General features: G+C 45.8%; 1 protein-coding gene across 4 annotated transcripts in view; it reads left to right on the top strand.

The window, feature by feature from the left end:
• Positions 1-17,009, top strand: part of CLSPN (claspin) — a 413,699-nt gene that overhangs the window by 222,738 nt on the left and 173,952 nt on the right. For all 4 annotated transcript variants that reach the window (XM_085647976.1, XM_085647975.1, XM_085647977.1 and 1 more), the window contains exon 9: positions 6,560-6,751. In XM_085647976.1, the coding sequence (XP_085504102.1) occupies positions 6,560-6,751 (192 nt within the window). The remainder of the gene's footprint in view (positions 1-6,559; positions 6,752-17,009) is intronic.

A 17,009-nucleotide genomic window follows, 5' to 3' on the forward strand; every position in this document is an offset into this window, starting at 1 on the left:
AGCTTTTGAAAGCTGATGATCATGGCTATTTACATTCCTTTCATCACCTTGAGCTGGGTTTGTTGCGAGCCGCGCTGATTGAAATAGATGACAAGGTATTTCAAGCTAGATACAAGCTCTATGTTCACCTGCTCTAGGGAAAATGTAATCTTCTTCTTTATTTTCTTCTAACCACATACCAATATATTTGTTTTTTGAGGCATTGATGGAAAACCGTTTTGCATTACAATAAATAGACAAAGCACTCCACTATCTTTGCAGATATTGTTTGTATCATCTGCATATTGCAAACCCTGATGGTGAAAGCCAGCAAACTTGGATAGAAATGTGTTCAGTTCAATTAAGGCATTATTTAGAACAACCAAGTAAAGATTAAATAATGGTGGAGACAATATACATCCCTGTTTCAGCCATTGGTTTGTCCAGATCTATTTTGATGTCACTCTGTTAGCCGAAACTTTGACTCTCACCCAGGACATATAAACTCATGATGGCTCTCAGCAGCGTAGCTGGTATGCCCCATTTGTGCCACACCCTTGCTCTGTCGACTTTATCAGATGCGGTGGTATGTAGTCAATAAAGGTTGCAAATAGAGTTGGTGCTTGGTTTTTGTTTGCTGCTTTGATCAAGGAGGAAAGAATCTACAATTTTTTTTTCCATGCTGCTTCCTTGTTTGAAATCTGACTGTGTTATGGGTATTAGTGCATTGGCCGTGCAAGAAATTGTTCTCAGCCTTTCAAGTGTACCCAAAGTGGTAAATGAAACCATGCAGACCTGTCATGCAGGCTTTCACACTCAAGTGGGATTTGACACTGTAATGCGAAAAATGATGGTCACAGCCCCACCTGCATTTTGGGTGCAGTTCAGAGGAATCATCTGTCGACTCAGGTCAGCCTATTGTTTGATACTGGGGGAAATTTCACATCAAGTCAAATTCTAATTACTGGTTGGGAAAAGTGTGATTTCCTAAAAATCTGACATCCCCATTGAATTGGATTTTTAACGAATATTAAAAATAGTTCTTCATTTATTTTTATAGGTAGCCCCATTCCCAAGTTAAAGTATTGGTGGGGCCATTGGAATTAAGAGTGTTTTGTGCAGTTTTCTGCAGAATCCTGGATATGCCTAGAGTGCCACATAATCCATTATCCACTTAATAATCTGCTGACTTTAACAAACAAAAAGTTGTTTCTAGCTCCAACTGATCTAATTAATAAGATCACAGCAACTCGTATTGTAGTGCAGTGGAAGGCCCTTAGTAAAGGTTGACTGGTTATCGTTCTGTTGCTTATTGGTGTATTTGAGTCTAATTGTTGCCAATGAGGTGAAATCTTTGCCCAGATAGTGGTGATGTACAAAAATGACAAAATAAAGAGCTATTGCAGACAGTGCCGTATTATGCCACATAATGTGCCTTTTCTTGCTGCATAATTTAATAAACAGTGCTACGTAATGTGGTCCTCTGTTGCATAATTCCAGTGGCCCTGCGTATTAGGATTTTAATCTGTACTCTGGTTTTCTATGTGGAACAGCTAGGCCTGTTACAGTGAAAAATATATTTAGTTGCTAGTCACTGTAAGGACATGTTAAAGTTACCTTTCTACATGTCCTACTTTTAAATACCATGCACCCTGCTTTGTGGTCTATAAGGCTTACATGGGGGGAGGTGCTTATTAATATTAAAGAAGGAGGTTGTGACCTGTCGAAAGGGTTGCTTTTGACAGGTCAAATTGCAGTGAATACACTGGTAGAGTGATAGGCCTGAAGCCAAATTTTACACAGTCACTGTAGCGGGTGGCACAATAGGCACTGCATTCCACTATTGACGTTTACCGTACATTTTGCACCATATACTAGGGACTTGTAGGTACGTTAAATATGCCAATTAGGAATACGCCAATTTTCAAAGGGGGTGCACAGGAACTTTGTGCACTTCAATCCTGCTAACTAGTGGCAGAGTTCTAACATCAGCAAAATATATAGGGTCCAGCAAAAGACGAGAATTATGGGGTGTGGGGCCCACACAGAAAAGGGGAATTTCCAACACACTCCACTCATGAACACGTCAGCAGCACTCCTCTCCTTCTAGGTTACAATTCAAGCTTCAGATCGCACTGCTGCTCTGAAACCTCAACATAACATTAGATAGCTTTTCCTGATCATTGGATAGGATGATCCCAACTTCTTGACCTCTCATCTGCTTTTGACACTGCTAACCTTCAACCCTCACAGAACCAGATCATTAAATCCAAACACACTTTCAACTGTTCTCAGTTTTAATCTGGAGGACGGAATAATACAGTTTTCTATAAGACACATATTTGTAACCTCTAAAGAACCCCTCCAACTCCTATCCCCCATCATTTTGTGTAGACACTACAGAACTCCAGTGTAAGTCACCGGTAGCAGCATGCCCGGTTCGGCAGGTGAACGGGAAGAACCATTGATGGAGAATATCACCAAGGAGTAATCCTAGTGGGTGAGGGTTCTACAACAAAAATGGTTGTTTTTTCCAAATAGGAGAAATAGCCCACATGTCTGAATGGGACTGCCGTTTTTTGATGTACTTGCAAATAAAAAGGAGGAGCCCTCCTCTGTAAATACTTGACTTCCCCCTTCTTTATATAAACTCTTAACTATCAATCCTTGTAAAGCACTCTACATTCTAGACCAAGCCTGCATGATAAAAGTTGTTGGTCTTAAAAAGGAAAGCCACCTTTCTTTGAGTCTTCAGAACTGCTGTCCAAATACTTTTACTTTTGATCGACGACCTCCCAGCCACCCCATTAACCCATTTGAATTGCATTCTACACTTCACAGCACACCTCCTCAAAGGCCTGACGAAATTAGACTATTACGTCTGCCCTGGTGAAATTCCACTGGTTTGCTTTGCATGTCTGCATGAGCTTTAAAGCCATTGGTGTCAAACCTGCCATTAACTGCACGCCTGCCTAAATGGCAGGCAAGCTTACCATCCTCCGAGGCTCACGATGCACCCGCAGCTAGAACTGGACCAGGATTTGAATTGAGGAAAGAAAAAAATAGGAAATGCCTTCTCATTCTTTGCACTCAGGATTTGGAACAATATCCCAGTAACCATCAGCACCATTTCTCCCGTCCTTCAATTCAGAAAACGGAAGAGACTTGCTTTTCGAATAATGCCACATCTCAAAACCCTTGCTTACCGCTGTACCTTTTCTCGCCCTATAAATTGAACTGTAATCATTGCTTATGTCCCTGATCGGTGCTCTGTTGCTCCTTGGTAGATTGACCTTTTATAAATACCCACAAATGTACATATGTACACCCAGCACCCTTTTCCTCCACATCCGTTCCCAGCTGTCTTTGAGATGAATAAATGCCTATGCTGTAGAACGAGACTGGTCAAACTGTCTTCCTGCATCTGCAGTACCCAGTGTGCCTGATAGGTAAGGCTCGCGGTTGCTCTTTTGAAAGTGTGAAGCCATGATAATAAATGTCTTGTTAGGGATGTAAAGTTACTTTAGGCAAGCCTCCACTGAATTGTGCTTAGGCATTGTGTGTGCTTGATAAGCATGGACGTGTTATAAGCTGTTCTTGCATGCATGAGTCGAGTTTGGTCTGACAGCAGAGATCACGCACACTGCCTACTGAAACCCTGATCTGCTCCCACTTTGTTAGGTGAATTGAATTCACTTATGCTTTCTAATTTCGTGAATTCCAGAGAAATACGGCCATGTTGTCAATTAGCCCTTCCTGTTAAAGACACAATTGTTGCCAGAGGGGGGCAGTGTTCTGCTTGGGTTTTCGGATCAGATAGAACCCGCTCATCAGAGCCTCACTAACCCAGACAGAACGTTACCCTCTCCCTAGGGCCTATTTACAATAGTGCAACCACATATATCTACCACCTAAGGACAGGGAATTCCTACTATACATACCAAGACCTCTTATAATCGGCGGCCTCGCGATCCCATACGGATCCAGACCTCTCTGCCCATACGACAGTATCACAAGTGGCGGCCTCGCGATCCCATACGAATCCAGACCTCTCTGCCCATACGATAGTATCACAAGTGGCGGCCTCGCGATCCCATACGAATCCAGACCTCTCTACCCAGACGGCAGTCTCAGCACAATCGGCGGCCTCGCGATCCCATACGAATCCAGACCTCTCTGCCCATACGACAGTATCACAAGTGGCGGCCTCGCGATCCCATACGAATCCAGACCTCTCTGCCCATACGACAGTATCACAAGTGGCGGCCTCGCGATCCCATACGAATCCAGACCTCTCTACCCAGACTGCAGTCTCAGCACAATCGGCGGCCTCGCGATCCCATACGAATCCAGACCTCTCTGCCCATACGACAGTATCACAAGTGGCGGCCTCGCGATCCCATACGAATCCAGACCTCTCTACCCAGACGGCAGTCTCAGCACAATCGGCGGCCTCGCGATCCCATACGAATCCAGACCTTTCTGCCCATACGACAGTATCACAAGTGGCGGCCTCGCGATCCCATACGAATCCAGACCTCTCTGCCCATACGACAGTATCACAAGTGGCGGCCTCGCGATCCCATACGAATCCAGACCTCTCTACCCAGACGGCAGTCTCAGCACAATCGGCGGCCTCGCGATCCCATACGAATCCAGACCTCTCTGCCCATACGACAGTATCACAAGTGGCGGCCTCGCGATCCCATACGAATCCAGACCTCTCTACCCCGACGGCAGTCTCATACAACAGTTCATCCTATGATCACCATAACATACAAAAAGGGAATCAGTCTCACTATTCATCAGATCACACAAGGACTGCCAGTTCAAGCATAGCCTGTTCTCTGGTTCGAGGGTCTCCTCTTTCCCTTATTCAGTTACCACTTACCTGATCAGGGTTAACATCTGTTCATGTAGCCGCAGCTGACTAGAAGAATAGGCTACCCTCTCATACAAGAACACGCAGCACATGTTGGTTCACTACAAACTGGGTACTTTATTACTCATTACATACGCAATCACATAACATTACAATATAACACATAACCTGCAAAGAAAAGTGAAAGATTAAGTTGTACACTCTAATAAAAAAGGGTCGACATCACCTTAGTAGTGGGTAGCCTGCACTCAGTGGTCATCTAGGTTCCCTTCTCGTCTGTGCCTTGGCTTGCCTGGAAGTCACACCTCCGCAGTCACGGATACATGTCTGCACCACTATGCGCTGTTCTCTTCACCCTTCTCCGAGTCACTGGGACCTCTTCCTTATCGGCTACTCTCTCCTCTCTGGCTATTCTGCTAGGAGAGTATCTGTCTCTCGGTTCTTCTCCGCCTTCAAGATGGCGTCTGTCTTCCCTGGAATAAGTAGTAGCTTTACTGCTAACGGCTAGATGCCGCCTACGGACTGAACATGTAACTGCCTCAGACTTTCACTAATATAGAGGTGCGTTTCCTCATGGAAAATTCCGGCCCGTAACCTGCCGCCCACCAAATTCTTGTACCTCCCCGTACCAAGGACACGTTCCCAGCCGGCCGGCCTGATGTAGTGTCTTCGGCATGAAGAAAAATACAATCCTTCGATAAGGGCCGGCCTGAACCGGTTCTCTCCAAGCGAATAACACCTCATAACTAAAACATTACATTTGACCTAGAAGCATCCCAAGCTGCCGGAGCAGAAAGAAAGATGGAGTCTCTCCCGTTTGAGGCCTACCAGGCCTGAATTCAGCACGGCTCCATGAAATACCCTCACTACAGGACAGGTTATCCCTAATACTAACGAATCTATCCCCTAGGCTATGTGTGCAAGCCCTGATCTATGGGGAAGAGCACAGGATCATGTCGAAGTGCCTAGTAAATAGGCTCCATTCACTACTCTAACCCTTAGACTTGAATGATAAGAGACTGAAGTCACATTCAATCATTCCTCCTCACAAGAAGGCCGGGAAAATCGAGCAGAACAGGCAGGACATTGCAGAAAATAATTATTTAGTGGAAAGAAGATCAGCCTTGAAAGTACTGCAAGCCAGTCTTATTCCATGGAGGTTATGATTTAACATAATTACCTTAAAGTTAATTTATAGTTATATTTTAGGTTTATAGGTGATGATGATTGTACTCCACATCTTATTTTATCTAAGTTTCAGACAACCTAGACTTCTTTCTATCAAAGAAGCTGCCCATCCTGCCTAAACTCTACTCTTAACTAAAATTTACAGCTGGAGTAAATGGCAATGAGGAAAGAAGTAATATCGTCATATTTCTATTCTCTTGTTTGTCAATAGCTAGAGATTAATAGAATAACCTGGTAACTAATCCAGTAGCAGCAAAGTAAGATAACAATAAAGAGAAACTGCAAGCTGGGAGGAAATAAACATTTTTGTACATAAATCACTTGATAATTGGTAATGGATAAAGACTAAAGGTTTGCTTTTATTTTGATTAAATGAAGTGATCCTGCATGCCCTTTATTTTTCAATTGTGTATTGAAATGCACTTTGGTATATGGGAATCCGAAATATTGAATGACTAAGTGCAGTTTTTTGCCGTTTTTATATTACTCCTGCTTTTCTCATTTCTTCAGAACTAGAAGCATTAAAGCAGCGTTTCATGAAGCACTCTCTTACCAAAGTTAAACCCAAAACTGAGCGAAAGATGAACCTAAATGTTGTCCGTAAAGAGAGAACTGCAGAAGGAAATGAACAGCTGAAGATGGATTTGATGCCAGTTACCATAGCTGCGGAAACATTAGAAGAGAGTACACATGGGAAGCCAGGTACGTTTTAATTTAGACAGTATAAGGTCGCTACTTGCTAGCAAGTTGGAGAGTTGACCCCTGAAGGAGTTTGCCACAGAGTGTTGGGATGGAAAAGATTGTGTGTTAACCAAGCTACATTGTGCTTTGACTTCCCTTCTGCTTTCACATCGACCTCTCCTCTCTGCATTTAGGAAACCGAGTGAATTGACACCTCGCATAGCCCTATAACTTTCTTTACGTATTGTAGAAACAAAGCAACAATTTAAGCAGTTTCGCAAAATTGTATTGGTAATTCTTTACTGATTTGCAGTACTTTAACCGTCTCATGATGTTTCATAGAGTTAAAAAGCTTGTCCAAATGATCTGTCGGTATTTTTTTTCCTTTTTGTTTGTTTTTTGTATTTAGAATTTATCAATGGCAATATGGAGCCTTTCATTTAAGAACTATAACTCCTCTTTTACACACTTCAACAACGAAAGCCATACATGTAGCCCTCCATTAAGATTACATTTTACTCAACACTTTTGGAAGCTCAGAGGTGCCAAATATCTGATGTAGTTTACAGTTCGGCCTGGACTGTTGCTAGTGGAGCAGGCTCAAGACTGATCTACATATAGCTGGGTCCACACCAAGGTGGCATGGTGTGCAAAATAACAATGGATTGGAATGCGGCCCCAGAGTTACCAGTAATTGAGATGAATTAATGTATTCCATCCATCAATTTTTGTGTATTTATTGTGTCGCCCTAATTGGGATGGGTATGCCCAGATGTGGGTCCCGTGCACACTTTCACTGGAACGGAGCTGTACCTTGCTGATAATTGCCTAACTTGGGCATACCGAGTCCTGGGTTGCTTGTGTTTCTGTTCAGGGAGGACTTGGGTTGGCAGTTTAAGCTGGACTGTACCTATTGGATCAGGGTCAAGACTGATTTGCATATAGCTAGATCAAAACTGAGGTGGCATGGTGTGCAAAATAATAATGGATTGGTGTGCGGCTTGAATGATTACCAGTGGCTGAGATTAATTCAAGCTTTCACTGTTTTGTATACTTGAAATAATTAAAATATTTGATGTAGACTAGAGCATCCAAACTATTTGAATAACTGTATAGAAAGTCCTATGAATCCATAGCCTTTTTTTATATAAATGTATTTATTTGGTGTGCAGTGCAAATTTTATATATATATTCAGATCAAGTTCAATTTTTGGATGTGGAGTTATATATTGAGAACAATAACATACAATCTCGATTATATCGTAAAAGCACAGCTGGTAATGCTATATTGCATGCCCAAAGTTCCCACCCTTACCACTTGCTTAAAGGTATCCCATATGGGGAATTTCTCCGCATCAATCGTATATGTAGTTCTGAACTTGATTGTATTACTTATCAGAATGAATCCCTTGAAAGATTTTTAGCCCGTGGCTACAAAAGGAAGGATTTAGAGTTAGCACTAGCCAGAGCCAATACTATGAAACGTAGCAATTATTTCGAGACAGTTACTAGTAAGACTATCCATAGAATAGTTTCTAGCACTAAGGTGGAGCTGAATGATCCTAACCCTGTCCGTCTTATTACGACCTTTAGTAGCCAGGACAATGTTATTAGGAAACTTATTTATAAGAATTGGCTTATCGTTAAAACTGATCTCACCATATCTCAGTTAGTGCCTAACTTACCCCTGATTACTTTCAGGCGAGCACCCTCTATGAGGGATGCTCTAGTGAGAACCAGTCCTGAAGTCACTACGTCTAGTACCTGGCTCTCTAATCGAAAGGGTTTTTTCAAATGCAGCTCCTGTCGAGCTTGCAAATTTGGCATTAACACCTGTGAATTTAGGAATGCCTTTGTAGATATTCCAACTAGCATAAAGGGATTTTTCACATGCAAAACTGATCATGCAGTCTACATACTTGAATGCACATGTAAATTAAAATATATCGGTAGCACGATATTACAGGTATCTGCACGAATCTTACAACATCTTCGTGCCATTGTCAACTCTTACCCCAGTTATCCAGTAGCATGCCATTTTAAACTGGTTCATCACAATCTAAATGATTTACAATACTTTGTGATTGATGCAATACCTAGGTTATCTAGAGGAGGTAATAGGGAAAAGCGTCTTAGACAGCTGGAATCCCATTACATATTGTTACTGGATACAAAAATGCCAAATGGTCTTAATTCCTGGGAAGACTTACACAACTTTCTATAAAACTGCATGAATTGGTCTGATTTTCCTGTGTCTGTACATTAATTGATGTTCCCTCCCCTTGTTACTGCCGTTATTGTTTACCCTGAGGTAGTCCACTGTTGACCTTCATTTTATCGTTCTTTTAGCCAGTTCATTCTTTGGTTTTAAACCGGATTTTAATCTTTTGATTGTGATCGGGTTTGTACTGCGGTTTGTATCTGGATTTTTTGGACGATTTTATGGATGTTGTACTGTTCTCTGCTTCATGGTTCTTTGTCACTTTTAAGCATTTAATCTGTTATTTATTCTTTATTGCTGCTATGCTTTGCCATTCTGATGGATACATCTGCCAGTGGATTCCTCACCTTGTGAATATCCCCTGCACCAGCATTCCACGGAACTTTTCCTTTCCCAGCACTCCACGTCACAATGCATCGGCTCCGCTCGCGACTCCGTACGACGTCACCGGAGCCATAAGAAGCCCACGTCGGCGTGATGACGTCAGTTCCGCGCCGTCGAAGCGCAATGGTTTTTTCCAGTGCTCTCTAGCTACTTTGTAGTATATAGCTGTGTTACTGTTAAAAATTCGGTATGTCTTCGAGGAAGTCGGGCTTTAAGCCCTGTAGGGAATGCGGAGGTCTGATGTCCATGACTGATCCGCATCAAGACTGCTTATGGTGTCTTTCTTCGGACCACGATATGGAGGAATGCGGGTGCTGTAGGAGTATGAATCCTAAGGCGCTGAAGGAGAGGAAGACTAAGCTCTTTATGAAGAAGATCGGTGAGGAGAAGAGAGGGAGAAAACAAGAGAAGTCGAGGCGGGAGTCGTCGACTTCGAGGTCGTCTAAGTCGAAGAAGCATCACAAAAAGAGAAACCATTCTTCTCGACGTCGGTCCTCGATGTCCAGGAAGTAGAGGTCGACTTCGCCCCGTCGGCGTCGGAGCAAGGACTTGTCTCCTTCTCCTTCGAAGTCTCCAAGAGGTTCTCCTTCGTCGAAGCGGGCTCCAGCTCAGTCCCCGACGCAGTCACCGGCTCCGTCTAAGGCGTCGACTCCGGTTCGAGTGGAGTCGGATGTCTCCATGGATGAACAAGAACAGGAAGAGCCTGCTCCGGTGCCTGATGAATCTGCGGCTTCGGTGGGGGATACTGCGGAGCCGACGCCGGAGACTCCACAAAGGGATACAGGGTCTGTTCCTTATCCACAATTCCCGGCTCCAGGTACCGATTCATCAAATTTTCTAAATGCCATGTATGGTATATTTAACAGGGCGGCCTTCCCATCCAGAGCACCAACTGGTCCTGTGGGTCCGATGGCGTATACGCTAGGGGTGCTACAGCATTATGCTCAGGCCCCCTTTTTGCCCTTCATGCCGATGGCGCCTTCGTGGCAGTTTCCGGCGCCGTCTGGGGATCCGACACGACTTCGGATGGACCATCAGACTTCGGAGCCTTCTTCAACGCCGCGTCCAACGCCGCCGACTCCGGTACCTCTGGCTCCACCGACGCCGCGTACGACGTTGACGACGCCAGCTCCCCGGATTCGGTCGAGAAGGGAGGCCCAGAGGGTTTTGGAGGAAGGAAGATATAGAGCAGAGGTGGAAGAAGGTGAAGTCGACTCTTCTTCAGATGAGTTTGAGGGAATTGAAGAAGCAAGTGGGTTGGATACAACCCCTGAGTGGGAGCATACGTCAGCTAGATCTTCTCCACCTCAGGAATTGGCGCCCTATCATGTGGTGATTAAGAAGGCCGCAGATCTTAGATTTGCAGCTGCCCTCTGTGGAGAACAAATCGAACTTACTCACGGAGGTGTTGCATTCTCCGTCATCAGCTTTGGAGCCTTTGTTGCCTTTCAATGAGGCCATCTTGGAGCCGGTGTTGGAGGTGTGGAAGAAACCTCTTTCATCTCCGGCGGTTTCCAGACAGGTGGCAAGAAGATACAGGGTTGCACCAGGGGATCCTGATTTGTTTTGTCTACACATCCATCCTCAGAGAGCCTAGTTGTGCAGGCTTCTTGTTCAAAACATGCTTCGGGTGCTTTCCCTCAGTCTCCAGCTGATAGGGAGTCAAAGAAAATTGATCAGGCGTCCAAGAAGTCCTTCTCCTCAGGAAGTATGGCGCTGAAATCATCTAATGCCACATGCCTTCTGGGGCGTTATGTTCATGCCTTGATGGACTCTATTAAATCTTTGGCCCCTAAGTTGCCTGAGGGGGATAAGTCGTCCTTCTTGGAGGTTGTTGCGGACACTCAGGCAGCTGCCAGACAGGTGATCCAGTCAGGGCTGGATACGGCGGACTCGGTGGCGAGGATTATGGGGTAGTCTATAGCCGCAAAAAGGCAGGCTTGGCTCCGTTCCTCTGGTTTCTCGGCAGATGTTCAGGCCACGTTGGTTGATCTGCCATTCGACGGACAGAAACTGTTTGGGGAGAAAGCAGACTCTGCCCTTCAACGTTTTAAGGACAGCAGATTGACGGCAAAGTCCTTGGGTCTGCAGGCTCCTGCTAGGGGTTCTGCTTTTCGGAAGTTTAGGGGTTTCGGAAGAACATCCTTTCGCTCCTTCCGACAGCCCCAACAGCAGCTGCAGCAACAGCAGCAGAATCCCCTATAGAGGGAAGCAAAGGGGTCGGAGAGGTTCTGGTCGCAACCCCTCTACTTCCTCCTCCTCCTCTGCTCCCAATGAAGCTTCAGGGAAGCAGCCCTAGATCCCCCATCCCGGATCATGTAAGACCTGTGGGGGGTCGGGTGTCCTACTTTCTACGGGGTTGGAAATCTGTAACAACAGATCTTTGGGTTTTGAATCTCGTAGAGACTGGGTACGCCCTTCCCTTTCGGGAGTTTCCTCCCCCTTACCCTCCTTGCCAAGGTCATTGCTCAGAAGACCATCTGCTTCTCCTGCAGAAAGAGGTTCTAGCCTTGCTTCAGAAGGGTGCAATAGAGGTGGTTCCGGAGCAGGAAAGGGGTCAGGGATGCTACTCCCGGTATTTTCTGATTCCCAAAAAGGATGGCAGATTGCGTCCGATATTGGACCTCAGAATTTTGAATTTTTACCTGAAACAGGAGAAATTCAAGATGCTGACCCTTGCGCAGGTTCTTCAAGCTTTACAGCAAAGAGACTGGATGGTGTCGCTCGACTTGCAGGACGCGCACTTCCATGTTCCAATCCTGAAGTCGCACAGGAAGTATCTCCGTTTTACGGTTGGGTCGCAACATTACCAGTTTGCGGTCCTCCCGTTTTGTCTTACTACCTTACCTCGAGTCTTCACAAAGGTGATGGCAGTGGTGGCTGCTCATCTCAGGAGGTCGGGTATTCCGGTTTTCCCCTACCTGGACGACTGGCTTCTGAAGGCAGAGTCCCCAGAGATGGTGCAGCGTCATCTGCAAGTAACATCTCAGCTGTTATTCGACTTGGGTTTTTCGATCAGTGTGCCCAAATCTCACCTGGTGCCCTCTCAACGCAACCTGTTCATAGGGGCGGTACTGGACACTACTGTGTGTCGAGCATTCCCTCCTCCTCAAAGGATTCTCGACATTCAGGAGATGGTCCCTTTATTCCACAATGGAGCGGTTGTTCCAGTTCTGAAGGTCCTTCGCCTGCTCGGTCTGTTCGCTTCCTGCATTCTGTTGGTCAACCATGCACGCTGGCACATGAGGGCGCTCCAGTGGTGCCTCCGCATGCAGTGGTATCAGCACAACAGGGATCTCAGGGAGTCAATCAAGATCTCCAGAGAAGCTGCAGCGGATATGTCTTGGTGGAGCGTGGAGGGCAATCTGTCACAAGGAAAGCCCTTCCATCTACCTCCATCGGTGGCCACAGTGATAACGGATGCATCCACCTTAGGGTGGGGTGCTCATCTGGGGGATCTGGAGATCAAGGGTCTTTGATCTCCAGAGGAAAGGTTGCTTCACATCAACCTTCTGGAATTGCGGGCGATTCGTTTGGCACTCAAGGCCTTCCTCCCTTCCCTTCGCGGTCAGTCTGTTCAAGTCCTAACGGACAACACTACCGCGATGTGGTATATCAACAAACAGGGAGGAGTGGGGTCTCTTTGTCTCTGCAGAGAGGCTCTGCGTCTATGGTCCTGGGCTCAGGACCATCAGATCTGTCTGATAGCAAATCATCTGGCCGGAGTTCTGAACGTTCGTGCGGACAGTCTGTCGGCAGTTCTCCGCCAACCACGAGTGGAGGCTTCATCCGGAGGTAGTTTGTCACGTCTTTCGGACGTGGGGAACTCCTCGGGTGGACCTGTTTGCCACTTTCGAGAACGTGCACTGCCCGTCTTTCTGCAGTCTCCAGTATCCGATGCAGGGGGCGTTGGGACGCGTTTCAGTTGAATTGGGGTTCACAGTTCCTTTACGCGTTTCCTCCCATACCCTTGATTCCTCGGGTTCTGAGGAAGATTTGCCAAGACCGGGCCCAAGTCGTATTGATCGCCCCGGATTGGCCAAGAAGGGTGTGGTACACAGATCTTCTCCACCTCTCCTTGTGCCCTCCGCTCAGTCTCCCTCTGAGGGCAGATCTTCTCTCGCAGTCAGAGGGGCGGGTTCTACACCCCCACCTCCAGAGCTTACACCTTCATGCCTGGAGATTGAACGGGGCAACCTGAGTTTATTCTCTCTCCCGCCTGATGTGGTGGACGTTATTTTATCGGCCAGGCGACACTCCACCAAGTCCATTTACTCCTACATGTCGTCTAAATTTGTGAAATGGTGTGGAGAGAGATCCATTGACCCTTTAAAAGCCCATCTTTCTGATGTGCTCCAGTTTGTTCTTTCCCTGGCACAGCAGGGCTGTGCTGTGGCCACGGTCAAGGGCTATCTTTCGGCCTTATCGGCTTTTCTATGCCTTCCAGATCAACCGTCACTTTTTAAATCTCCGGTTGTTCTGAGGTTTATCAAGGGCATTACAAACATGTTTCCTCCCACTCCCTTTGTAATGCCTCAGTGGGACCTTAATCTTGTTTTAACCTTTCTGATGGGGTCCCCATTTGAGCCTCTACATAGCTGTCCTTTGAGGCTGTTGTCCTTTAAGGTGGTCTTTCTTGTAGCCATAACCTCGGCAAGGAGGGTGAGTGAGCTCCAAGCTCTTAGTCCTAAACCCCCGTTTGTATCCTTGCATGCTGAAAGGATGGTTCTCAGGACCAGGGCTGCTTTCCTGCCTAAAGTAGTTACTCTGTTTCATTTGGGGCAGTCCATTACTCTCCCTGTTTTCTATCCGCCTCCTCATCCTTCCAAAGAGTAGGAAAGACTCCATCGCCTGGACCCGAAGAGGGCTGTGAGTTTTTATTTGGACAGGACTAAAGACTTTCGTCTTGATGACCAACTCTTCATTGGCTACGTTGGTCGTTCAAAGGGTAAAGCGGTGCACAAGCGCACGCTATCGAGATGGATCATCCTTGCCATCAACATCTGCTACGCCCTGGCTGGTAAGACTCCTCCTGAGGGCATTAGAGCTCATTCGACTAGAGCAAAGTCATCTGCTTTGGCCCGGGGTGTTCCTGTGGCAGATATTTGTAAGGCCGCGACTTGGGCCTCCCTCCATACTTTCGCAAAGCATTATTGCTTGGACTCTGAGATGAGGAGGGAGGGCCACTTTGCGCGCTCTGTATTACAAGACTTTCTGGTATAGGAACGTGGACACCCTCCTCCGGGAGTGGGGACTGCTGTGGGAATCTTTTCACAAGGTGAGGAATCCACTGGCAGATGTATCCATCAGAAGAACAAGTTACTTACCTGCAGTAACGCTTTTTCTGGTGGATACAGTATCTGCCTGTGGATTCCTCACTGACCCACCGCCTCCCCGTTGTCCACCTTTGTATACCATGAAAGAGGTCTTGTTGGACTGTTTTGATACTTTCTTGTACATTTGTAGGAAATGCTTGTTTGTTTAGCATTCCTTTTCTTTGTATGATATGTATATGTGTTGGTATACTGTATACTGTGTATACTTGGAGTTGTCGTTGGTTCACCTGTTCGCCTCGAAGGCTCGGAAAAAATGGGTGGAACTGACGTCATCACGCCGACGTGGGCTTCTTATGGCTCCGGTGACGTCGTACGGAGCCGATGCATTGTGACGTCACCCACGTCGACGTGGAGTGCTGGGAAAGGAAAAGTTCCGTGGAATGCTGGCGCAGGGGATATTCACAAGGTGAGTAATCCACAGGCAGATACTGTATCCACCAGAAAAAGCGTTACTGAAGGTAAGTAACTTGTTCTTTTGCACATCTGCGGAATTTGCACCTGTGCACTTGCACTGTATGAGATATATATATATATATATATATATATATATATATATATATATATATATATATATATATATATATATATATATACATACACACACACACACACACACACACACACACACACACACACACACACACACACACACACACACACACACACACACACACTTTACAAACAGCAATGTGGGACAGCGATGGGCACGTGCTCCGCCCCCAGTTATGCAAATCTTTTTGTGGGCTGGTGGGAGAAGCACGTGGGCTGGCTGGACGCACCTGAACAATGGATGGACAATGTTGTGTTGTGGGCCCGCTACATTGATGATCTCTTTATCGTGTGGAAGCGCAGCGGCGCTGAGTATTATGTTGCCTTTCTCAACTGCAACAATTTAAATTTAAAATTTTGTGGTAACATCAGCAACACTAGTGTCTGCTATATTTTTTTTATTGACAATTGCTACAAACAAAGCGGAGTACATTCACATCTATTTCTCGTTAAACAGTTAAACAGAGGGGGCATCGTCTGCTCTTTTTAGTCACTCATTTCCAGATCAGAGTCTTCAGGTGGAGGGGTGCATATATTCCCACGAAACGCGTTCCATTTCCCCCACACTCGCTTCCACTTTTGAGGACACCTTCTATTAATAAATACTGCCTTGTCTGCCACCATGGCACTGTCTAGGTCGCGACACCACTGCTTGTGCGAGGGGACCGTCTGCGCTCCCCAGTGTTGAGCGATGTTCCACTTAGCCAGTGTGATACCCAGTGAGGCCCATCCTTGCTCCGCGTGATTAAGGTCTGTTGGTTCCCACACATTGAGAATGCATCAACCTTGGCTCAGGGGGGACACCAAAGCCACACACCCGAGTGATTGTTGCCATGACAGCCTTTCAATATTGTGTGATGGGACAATCCCACAGTGTGTGGTAAAAGGTGCCCACCAGCCCACAGCTCCTAAGACAGTGGCATATCTGCTCTCCCTATTTTGCGGAGTGTTGTTCTGGAGTAGTATGTTCTGTGCAGTGTCTGCTTTCTTGATTTAGAAGTCTATATCGAACAATCTAAAATTCTTACCCGCTTGTATAGAAAACCAACAGCGGTTAACGCTGTCCTCCATGCCAGGAGTTTCCACCCTAGGAGTATGGTTAACAACATCCCCTATGGTATGGGGGAACTCCTGCATCTAAAAAGGAACCGTACCACAGAAGCTGAATATGCCAAAGCCAGGGAGGACACCTTTCTTAGATTTAAAGAAAGGGGATATTCTAATATTCTCAAACAGGCACATGGGAAAACTAATTCAATAGACAGACTCCAACTCTTGATACCCAAAGTTCACAAACCAGAAACTGAATCCAAGGTCACTCTGCCAGAATGATAACCCGCTATAATGCGAAGTCCTCAGAGGTGGTACGAATCTTTAGGAGAAACTGGCACATTCTCCAGACTGATAATATTGTGAAAAAGGTTATACCTATGTATCCTACAGGTGCAGTATATCAATTGGTGATCATTTAGTGCACAGTCATCTTAGATCAGCGTCACACCATATACAAAATGTATGGGGCTTCTTTCCATGCCTAAAATGCAAGGCATGTAAATTTAGCCATAACGTGTTAGACTAGAACACTTTAGAACATGGGATGGAAAATAATAGGATCAAAACCATCAATCGACGACTTAATTGTAATTCAGATTTCACTGTATATATCTTAGAATGCCCCAACAGAGATGTGGGCAGTACTATCCACTCAACCAAGAAGCGCATATTAGAGCATATGCGCGCACTTTCATAGAAGGCCCCACCTATCCGGTGACTGACTCGTCACTTTGAA

The sequence above is a fragment of the Triturus cristatus genome, chromosome 3_2, assembly GCF_964204655.1.
Source record: "Triturus cristatus chromosome 3_2, aTriCri1.1, whole genome shotgun sequence".
NCBI lineage: Eukaryota > Metazoa > Chordata > Amphibia > Caudata > Salamandridae > Triturus > Triturus cristatus.